The sequence below is a fragment of the Coffea arabica genome, chromosome 10e, assembly GCF_036785885.1.
Source record: "Coffea arabica cultivar ET-39 chromosome 10e, Coffea Arabica ET-39 HiFi, whole genome shotgun sequence".
NCBI classification, from domain to species: Eukaryota; Viridiplantae; Streptophyta; class Magnoliopsida; order Gentianales; family Rubiaceae; genus Coffea; species Coffea arabica.
The window spans coordinates 45,433,427-45,444,580 of NC_092328.1; the positions used below are offsets into that span (position 1 = coordinate 45,433,427).

Consider the following 11,154-nt stretch of genomic DNA (forward strand, 5'->3'; position numbering starts at 1 on the left):
AATATCTAGTTCCTACTGCTACTGTGCGGCGTCCGCTAGGGAGAAGAAGAAGACTCCAGCCCTTTCTTTTGTATGCTGACTTCGGCCAAATTACCAAGAAGGGTTGCATCTTGATATTTCAAAAATGTTCCTAGATGTCTGTTACTTGAACTCTTTCCTGATGACTGCCAAATCGGCACTTATTATGGTATTTTTGTTCTACTCCCTGTAATAAGTGCAAAATTTTAAAAGTGAGTAGAATCTGACAATTAATCCACATTGGGTCAGGTAATAAGGGAAATTAATTATAAAATAAATGATAAATTACAGCCTATCAGCCAATGAAAGTTACTAGCAAACTAGACTTGATACGAAAACGTTTCTATTCGTGCATCACCTTCTCAAGCTAGAATTACAGTTTTGGTTCCTAATATTTAGTCTCTGTGTTAAATTGATCTCTAATGTTTTGATCAAAACAAATTTGGTTCTCAAAGTTTCAGATTTTAAGCATATTTAGTACAACTGATGAAGATTCAACAATAACTAATGGTCAAAATCATATTGCTATTAGCCAACAGTTCTAACTTCGTATTGGTCCCCTATATTTTAACTTTTGATTAATATGATCCATTAAATTTCAAATAGTTACAATAGTGTGCTAAAATGAAATGAATTGCGAATTGATTAAATATATGATATATGTAATCTTAAATCCATGCCAAATTTCATTAAAAAGTACTTTATACTGGCACAACATTGTCATTTTCTAATGAGTATCTATTCTTTGTGAAAGTTACAATTAGATAATAACAAGTAATATGTAAAATAAAAATTGACCATAAGTTACAATTGTAAAAATGATTTGTCACAATTAGTTGTAAACACAAGTAGCAAGATACCTTTAACATCTAATGCTTCTGACGGGTTTTTAATATACGTACAAGTTAAAAAAAAAAATCGAATTACACCCGTTCACTGTAAGTATACAGGTCAACTAGTAGTTTAGGATATATATCGGGTCAATCCCACAAAAAAGAGTAAACAATTACCGGTATTACTAAAGCTTCTCTATTATTTAGACTATCAATGAATTATAACAAATTTAACCTACTGAAATTATACAAAATAACAAATAAAAGCTCCTTAGGTTGTGGTATCTCTAACTACTCATGCAAGTGCTATATTTGGATCATTGAGTACTACATCTAGGTTAGTTATGGTGTAATTTCCTTATGCATTTGAATCCTACTTTCGTAGTGAATCAATTATACTTATAACTAATCCATACATATTCTCATGGTTATGAAATTAGCTACAAGTTCATTTTTCCAGTGAAATTACATGAAATGAATCACTAAAAACCACATAGGTGCACCTCTACTTTCGTGAGTGTACTCCCTATGTTTAACACTTCTTGAACTAATGTTAAATCTCAATTTTCATTGCAGAAACAACACCTTAGATAATCACAATTAATGATACCAGATTAATCATGATTTAAAGAGCCAAAGTGCTAAATAACTTGCTCAAATCATAGCAATCAAATAACCAAATAATAAATACTAACAATCATAGAAAGTTCAACCATACCCAAGGCATAAACTTTAAAGACACATAATAAATACAAAATCCAGAACTTGCATATCAACTAAACTTAAGAATCTGATACAAAAGATAAAGAGTTGGAGAAGAGATTACCCATGTCACTTGAGCTTCACCTTCTCCTTCTTCATCTCCATCTTCATCCTAATCTAGCTAACATACAGGAATGGATGAACTATACTAGTATACACTAATGCTAACCTAACACTCAGAAGATGAAAGAGCTACATTTCTGCACTCTCCAAGTTCTCCCGTATGTCTCTCTTTTCTCCCTTTAATCTTGCAAGTTTTGGTTTTATAAAAATGAAAGGTGGTCAAGAAATGAGGCTTACACCTCCCTTTTACAACTGGTAATGTTTCTCACATGTCTAGCATTACATGTGAGTTATTGGAGGTGAAATTGAGTTTTTCGCGTAAATAGCAGCCTTCTCTGACCACAATTCGGCCACAAATCCGGCCAAGTTCAGGCCGGATTGCTACAGTGACATTTTGGTGCACTTTTGTTCAATTTCCAGCTCTGCTCCGATTTTGCGTCAACTTCAACTGAACTTTTCTTGATGATAAAAGCTGATTTAGCTCTTGACCAAAACATAAAACTTGTAGCCCCTTGAGTTAACTTTCCAATGCATCAAGAATCACCTCATTTGGATCTGTGTAGGCTGATAAATGACCGAAATACCCTTGACTGCTCATTGCCCTGTTTTAGCTTCGACCAATGGAAATTAGCTACTGTAATTTGCCTTTTTGACCTGGAAAACCTTCAAACTGGATTCAGATGTCTCACAAAAGTTGTAGATATATCTCTTATCTTCAAATTGGTTTAAGAATCATCTCAATCCGATCATTGTAGCTCAAGTTATAGCCAAAATACGAAAATGTGTCAAAACTGTCAAAATGCACAAAATCCAAGTAAAAAGTGATAAAAACCTCATTTAACAACTTAAAAGCATTTTTCACTAATTATAGCCAAAATGATTCATTTTCTTCCAATAATATACCCAAAGTGACTAAAAATAATATAAAATGTCATACAATTATTACGTAAATTAGTCACTTATCAAACTCCCCCACACTTAAATCATTGATTGTCCTCAAGCAATCCATACATAATCAACTACAATGATTCAAGAGGTGAAACAATATATGCACTTTTGTCAAATCTAATTCCTCAAGACTTGGACAATAATCATTATACAATTGTTCAAATTACATTAAATACTTATAATATCAAGTAAAGGAAAGATAATTATGCCCTAAATTTAACAAGTTAAACTTAATCTCTTACCCCCAACCTAATTTCACAAATAAGTAAATCATATAGTCAATTTATAGCATTCTTCCTCCTATAATCATCCTTTTCTCAAAATTTTACAACTAAGAATGATTTATTCACACTAATTTTACTTAAATAGTAAGAATGCCTTTTGACGCGAAAATCGACACTTTTAGGTGAAGATCTCTGGTTACTCAACATTTCACTTATTCAAGTTGCTATGCATACTCTTAATTCAAATATTTTTTTACGCGAAAATTGACATTTTTTGATGCCAACCCCCGATTATTCGGTACGAGAATCATTGGAGTAAAACAATTGTTATTTTACTTTTTTTTTCTCTTTTTTTTTTCTTTTTATAAGACAATAAATAAATTTTCCCTCATAGAAAATATATAAGAATAATCAAAGGAGGAGTACAACCTTTATCGACTATATCAATCACTTACTTGCAAATTAAGTAAAGAGAAGAAATCTCATTAAACATGTAAAATTATAGGCATAATTTTCCTGACTTTACCGAATATACTTTCTAAAATACAAAAATTATAATTGCATAATAACCATTTCCAAGTTAAATAAGGATTAAACCTTCCAAAATACACATAAAATTTCAACAATTGGAAGAATCAAACACTTAAGGTTGGAACAATTTAGCCCTTTTTGCACAAAAATGCAAAAATTTGAAGAATTTTGGGCCATAATGAAATATTGAAAAAGATTTTATAAAAATTTTGACAGAAATTTCCCCTTATAAATGGATGAAACTCCCTGCCAACAAACCCAATTTCAAGTAAATTATCCATATGGCAAATAATTCAAACACAATTCCAACATTTCTAAGCATTTAGATTCACAAAATATCATCACATGGCAAGTAAATGCAAGTCTAGTATTTTCCTCCCCCACACTTAAACTTCACATTGTCCTCAATGTGAGAAAAGGAAAATAAATAAAGAGTAAAAGAAAATACTGCTCAATTGAACTTGCGCAATCCGAATCCATGTCCAAGTGACGAATTTCCAACCTTAAGTAGTCTGAAAACACTAAAATCATAACAGAGATGAAGATCACTTGGATAAGTTCACGCAAAAGAAATAAAGAAAATCATTAAAAAGGTAAACATCACAAGTTCTACGGAAAATAAAATAAAAGCCAGCAGCAATGTCAAGTGGTGACGAGCACTCCCTCAAGTAGTCGCTTGGTCAGGTGAAGAGGGTGGAGTCGGAGGATCTTCAATACCAAGCTTGGCCTCAATGCGACGAAAACGCTCGGAGTTCTGTTTGTTCTCTTGTCGATTTTTCTTCATCTCAGCCTCGACGCAAAGCAGCTTATCCATTATCTTCTTGAGAAACGACCGAGTGTCTTGAGGTGAGGTTGGACGACGTGAGGAAGACGGCTCAGTTGAGACCAGTGGGATAGTTGTCTCAACCCCTTGAACTCCTTCAATTCGTTCAATCTCAGCTTCCTCCTCTTGCTGAATGTCTGCTTGAACACCTCCTCGAGTTGAAGAGCCACCTGCGTCTTTACTCTTCAAAATAAACTTGCAAAAATCCAGTGTAAAGACGTCCTTCTTCTTGAGACCTGTAGGTATAGCATTAGAAAAATCCACTCCACCCCTTTGAAACTCGAAGATCAAGAACCGAGGATATGGGAAAGCATGTTTGATGTCATTACTGCGAACCACAGTCCACATGTGGTTAATGATAATGCTTCCCAATGGAATGCCTTGGATGTTGCCTAGTCTATGCTCCATTTTATCCAATAAATAGATGTCACTTGTGCGCGTCTCATTGGTCCCACTTGCCCTCGGAATAATGTTGGAGGCAAACAGGTAAATAAGAAGACGTTGGGACTCTGGAAATGATGAATTCAATACGGAATATCGCCCAGTCTTCCGAGTAGCCTTGTACTCAACCCCCAAACATACAAGTGTCTCTAGCATGTTCCAAGAGTCCAGATCACTGGGTTTGAAAGCTTTCTTCAAATCTACCTTATATCCCACATCTGAAACATGAAAATAGCGCTCCAAATCAGCTCTATGGACTCAAATTTTTTTTCCTCGCACTGTACTGGTAATCACTTCCGTGTCGTAGTGAAAAACCTTCTTGTCCTCCACATTTGCATAAAATTCTCGGACAAGCTCCTCATAATAGAAGTTTGGGATGTTAAAAAAGTTTTCCCATCCCAATTTGACAAAGGAGGCCTTGAGAAGATATACCTCCTTAACATCCGGAGTGACATTCTTCTCCGCCAATATCTTAGCTCTCCTCCTAGCATTGTACCAGACTTCATTTTCGGCGGAGATGAAGCGCGACTTATCATGTGGGACTTCCTACTCTTATTCCCCTTGTACCTCTTGTTCCTCTTGTTGTTGAGTCTCCTCTTCAGATGACGGCTCGTCCTCAAGTACAAGACGTCTACTTACTTTTCTTTTCATGCGCTGTGATCTAGACGTCGAAGTTTCTCCTCTCCTATTGGGAGATGGAGATTTCACCGCACCTTTCTTAGTGCGAGCCAATGTACCTAATTAAAATTATTAAACGTTAACTTCATTTAATAGGTACATTGTTAAATAGAAGATAACAAACACTTAGTCGCATTTATCTCTATCTTTAAAGAGACAAACTCATTAACTTACTTACATGATAATTAGCAATCAATACCATAAGTAAGTGTCCAAAGTGGTTATCAACAACTTTTGCTCCTATAATTTCTCCAAATAAAACATTTAAGCATATAATATCCAATTAATTAGAAGAAGCACTTAAGCACACAAACAACTCACTCCCAACTTAATGGCCTAAATAAACATAATTAAATGCTAAATAGCACCTTAACCATAAGTTTTAGGTTTTAAACGGTCATTAATTCACTTTTCACCAAAAAATTCTAGAATAAACATGCCAAAAATCAAGAGATAGGCAAATTAATTCTAAAATTAGCATGTAAATATCCTAGAGCAATCCCTTAATCTCATACAGTTTTCTTCAATCCAATTAGCTCAAGAATTTAGCTAATAATTATCAAATCAAATTAATCCTCAAAATTAGCTAAAAATTGCTAAATTCACCAAATAATCACAAACCCATGATTTAAACATCACCAATAATCATCAATAAACTCAATAAGCTTAATAAAAAGTATCAAACTTCACAAAATGAAAAAAAATTCGAAATTGCCCAAAAATAGAAAAAAGTGATAAATGGCAAAATTCAAATGACAACATTTGGTGAAGATTTGTTACCTTAAACTTGTTTGTTGATGATTATGGATGTAAATGGTGAAAAAACCCCCAAAAATTTCACTCCAATTCGACCTCAAATGAAGAGTTCAAAAATGTGAAACCCTTGTTTTTGAGTTGCTCAAATCCGAATTAAAACTTGCTTTTGAAAGAATTTAAGCTATGGAATCAACTCTTAAGAGAAAGGGGAATGTTTTGGTGTATTTAGTTTGGAGATTGGACGATGAAAAGATGGATTTTAGGAGTGGTGTGTATTTAAGGTGTAAGTGTGTATGTGAATTGAAGAAGAAGAGAAGGAGGGAATTGGGGAATCCGTGCGCGGATTCCCCTATTTGCGTGCCTCTGGCTGGATATCCGGCCGGATTCTGGCCAAGGAATTTTTTTTTTTTTGATAATGCATATCCGGCCGGAAACTGGCCGGATTTCCGGCCGGATATGAGGCAGTAGCTTCAAAAATCGTTCTTTCCTTCCCTTATTAATCCATCCATGAATCCGGCCAAAAATTGGCCGGATTTACTGCAGAAATTTTTTTATTTCTGCAGTTTTTCCTTCCGTTTTCCATTTAAATTTTTTTTTTACTTACCCAATTTTCAACCTTTTCCATTTTCTTCAAGAAAAATTCACCTTAAACATAAAAAATGTGCTTTCTCAACCAATTGCTCCTTAAAACATGAAATCATGCATCAATATAACTTTAGAATTAAGCACTTCAAATGCATGAATTGAATCAAATGAACAAGAAAACTCCCTTTTTGCTTCCTTATAAGCTCTTTTGCACTTGAAACAAATTGCATAAACCATTGCCATTGCCACCTATAAAACACACAAAAACACTAATTAAACAACTTGAACTTACTAAAAACAAGAAATCGTTGGGTTGCCTCCCAACAAACGCTTCTTTATAGTCATTAGCTTGACTATATAACCTCATTATCAAGGAGGTTTAGTTAGCGAATAATCCACCATTTTTGGACGTGGTGAATCATTAAATGGTGACTTTATAGCAAAAGTCACATGATCTAATGATGTGAGAAATAACAGTGACTTACCTATCCCAAGTGTTTCATAGATATTACCTTGAGTATGCACCACTTGAGAATTCACCAAAGGAAATGCCATGAAAATATCCTAGGTAGCAATACCCTTAGAACCTATACTTTCAATGCACTCCTCAAGAGGGGTGAAAAATGAGTCATTAAAACTCACCTCTTGAGACTCAAAGTTAGTTCCAAAGATATTATCATGTGAAATGGATATTTACTCATTAAAACACACTTGAGATTCATCATTTTCATCAAAACGCAACCCATTTTCACATACAACATTCCTACCATTCATGCTAGGATCATTTTGCAAATTATTAGAGGAAATAACTTCACACAATGCATTCAATTGCTCATGTATTCTACCAAAGTGAGAAGCTAATTCATCTATTCTTTCCTCAATCCTATCAAAACGGTTGGAAGTTGCATTTGCTAGCTTTTCTATTGTTAAATCAAATTGATTAGAAAAATTTTCTACAGCTAGCTCCCAAGATGCATTAGAATCATTAGCTAATAGTTCACTTTCTGATTCCCAAGGTAGAGGTGCATTAGGTAACTTCTCTATTGCCAACTCCCAAGACGGTTTTGATTCATATTGGACACTTTCACGTTGGTAATCATAAAAATATGAATAATCACTATAAGTACATTGATTATCCCAACCATTAGCACTATATCGATCAAAACAGGGATTGTAATGCTCTAATTCATCATAATAATCCACATTTTGTGCTTGCATACATATATTAATAGCATGATAACTTCCACACAAGTCACAAATTACATGATAAGAATTAAAAGCATTAACATTCCTCCCTTGTTCAATTTCATGCATAATTGTGTCCATTTGAACTTGTAACATCATAACATCAAATTTAGTCTTTAAGCACCTTAAACCATCTTCAAAAGACATACATTCAGTAAATTCTTGGTTACTTCTGTTGAAGAAGCTTTGCACTTGGTAACCATCCATTGCCAATCTTCCACTTCTCAAGCACTGTCCTTCATTTTGATCTATCCTTCTCATCACCTAAAATTGTTTTTAAACAGCTTAATAGCAAGATTAGTAAGAAGAATAGGTGATAAAACACATACACACATAAAACACTAAAATTATAGAAAATAACATTCACACTATAACTAATAAAATGTCTAAACTAATAAAGTTACTCTTCACACTGATATTGCCAAATCTTCCCCGGCAGCGGCGCCAAAAACTTGACGGGTTTTTAATATACGTACAAGTTAAAAAAAAAATCGAATTACACCCGTTCACTGCAAGTATACAGGTCAACTAGTAGTTTAGGGTATATATCGGGTCGATCCCACAGGGAAGAGTGAACAATTACCGGTATTACTAAAGCTTCTCTATTATTTAGACTATCAATGAATTATAACAAATTTAACCTACTAAAATTATACAAAATAGCAAATAAAAGCTCCTTAGGTTGTGGTATCTCTAACTACTCATGCAAGTGCTATATTTGGATCATTGAGTACTACATCTAGGCTAGTTATGGTGTAATTTCCTTATGCATTTGAATCCTACTTTCGTAGTGAATCAATTATACTTATAACTAATCCATACATATTCTCATGGTTATGAAATTAGCTACAAGTTCATTTCTTCAGTGAAATTACATGAAATGAATCACTAAAAACCACATAGGTGCACCTCTACTTTCGTGAGTGTACTCCCTATATTTAACACTTCTTGAACTAATGTTAAATCTCAATTTTCATTGCAGAAACAACACCTTAGATAATCACAATTAATGATATCAGATTAATCATGATTTAAAGAGTCAAAGTGCTAAATAACTTACTCAAATCATAGCAATCAAATAACCAAATAATAAACACTAACAATCATAGAAAGTTCAACCAAACCCAAGGCATAAACTTTAAAGACACATAATAAACATAAAATCCAGAACTTGCATATCAACTAAACTTAAGAATCTGATACAAAAGATAAAGAGTTGGAGAAGAGATTACCCATGTCACTTGAGCTTCACCTCCTCCTTCATCTCCATCTTCATCCTAATCTAGCTAACATACAGGAATGGATGAACTATACTAGTCTATACTAATGCTAACCTAACACTCAGAAGATGAAAGAGCTACATTTCTGCACTCTCCAAGTTCTCCCGTATGTCTCTCTCTTCTCCCTTCAATCTTGCAAGTTTTGGCTATATAAAGATGAAAGGTGGTCAAGAAATGAGGCTTACACCTCCCTTTTACAGCTGGTAATGTTTCTCACATGTCTAGCATTACATGTGACTTAGTGGAGGTGAAATTAAGTTTTCCGCGTAAAGAGCAGCCTTCTCTAACCACAATCCGGCCAGAAATCCGGCCAAAAATCCGGCCAAGTTCAGGCCGGATTGCTACAGTGACATTTTGGTGCACTTTTGTTCAATTTCCAGCTCTGCTCCGATTTTGCGTCAACTTCAACTGAACTTTTCTTGATGATAAAAGCTGATTTAACTCTTGACCGAAACATAAAACTTGTAGCTCCTTGAGCTACTTTCCAATGCATCAAGAATCACCTCATTTGGATCTGTGTAGGCTGATAAATGACCGAAATACCCTTGACTGCTCATTGCCCTGTTCTAGCTTCGACCAATGGAAATTAGCTACTGTAATTCGCCTTTTTGACCTGGAAAACCTTCAAACTGGATTCAGATGTCTCACAAAAGTTGTAGATCTATCTCTTATCTTCAAATTGGTTTAAGAATCATTTCAATCCGATCATTGTAGCTCAAGTTATAGCCAAAATACGAAAATGTGTCAAAACTGTCAAAATGCACAAAATCCAAGTAAAAAGTGATAAAAACCTCATTTAGCCACTTAAAAGCATTTTTCACTAATTATAGCCAAAATGATTCATTTTCTTCCAATAATATACTCAACGTGACTAAAAATAATATAAAATATCATACAATTATTACGTAAATTAGTCACTTATCAGCTATACATAACAAGTACATATAAAAGAGCATGAGGGTGCTTTGGAGTAATATAAGCCAAAAGGCAAACACTAATTAGCATGAAAAACAAAAATAGAGAAAAAAACTAAAGGATATTATTATCAAAGTACAAATTTTGCTACCATACTAGAATCAACCATCAAGCATCATATTCATACTGCTCAAGTTGTACATCCTTGGACTTCAAAGGCACATATTCCCCCAAATAAGCTTCAAGATGATCCGACAGGGCTGACTTCTCAATGTTTTCATGGTGATAAGACTTGCAAACAAAGTAGACAATTGTCTGAATCACCAATCCAAAGAGAATCAACTTGAAAAGCAGCAACAAACACAGCATCCCTAATCCCAAACGGTGTAATACTCCAAATCTCCATCCACCATGAACAACATGAGCATAAAACAACAGCTGAATTGCAGCAAGGGACAAATTCAGCTTAAAAAATATAACTATGCTAATCAGCATCTTCCCTTTGATTAATTCCTGGCTTTTCATCATAGCTTTGATCCCATATGAGTCTTCTAAAACAGACACAACACAGGCCAACTGCCAAATTATGGTCATGTAGACAAAGACCAGAATATACACAATCAACAAGAGGATTAACAAAACAGCACCAATCAACGTTTCTCCAAGGGTCATAGTCAATATCATTAAAACTATAAAGCTATGAGGTTATAAGCAAAGAAAGCAAGAAAAGCGCACAGAAAAGTGACCACAAGCCTTTGCCAGACCTTTGGGACAACACTCATGACCTTCTTGAAGGTTATTTCTCGGCCGGTATATATGCAGGCAATCGTGTAAACAACAGCAGCAGTGGAAAGCAGAGAAAAAATGAGGAGAAATGTGAGGTAAGTGATGTTGTACCAATTCAAATCAGTGAGTTTCTTGCTTTTTTGAGGCTCTGATTGGGCACGATGCAATTGGTTTTCAGTGTGGATGACTTTTATCTTGAGTAGATGGGATAGTTCTATATGAGCCAAGAAAATGAAGGATAGTGGAAGGATCAAAGATAGGGTGAT

General features: G+C 34.5%; 1 protein-coding gene across 1 annotated transcript; it reads right to left on the reverse strand.

Moving 5' to 3' along the window:
• Window positions 1–3,814: 3,814 nt before the first annotated feature.
• On the reverse strand, window positions 3,815–6,606 carry LOC140015541 (uncharacterized). The gene is made up of 2 exons (XM_072068217.1): window positions 6,102–6,606; window positions 3,815–5,380 (listed from the first exon to the last, which is right to left on the reverse strand). Exon 2 carries the CDS (start codon window positions 4,797–4,799, stop codon window positions 4,044–4,046), a length of 756 nt encoding a protein of 251 aa, XP_071924318.1. The 5' UTR covers window positions 4,800–5,380; window positions 6,102–6,606; the 3' UTR covers window positions 3,815–4,043.
• Between the last annotated feature and the right edge of the window lie 4,548 nt (window positions 6,607–11,154).

Bases quoted from the DNA above. Each gene is read 5' to 3' on its own strand.
- LOC140015541 (XM_072068217.1), bottom strand. From the start codon at position 4,799: ATGCTAGAGACACTTGTATGTTTGGGGGTTGAGTACAAGGCTACTCGG.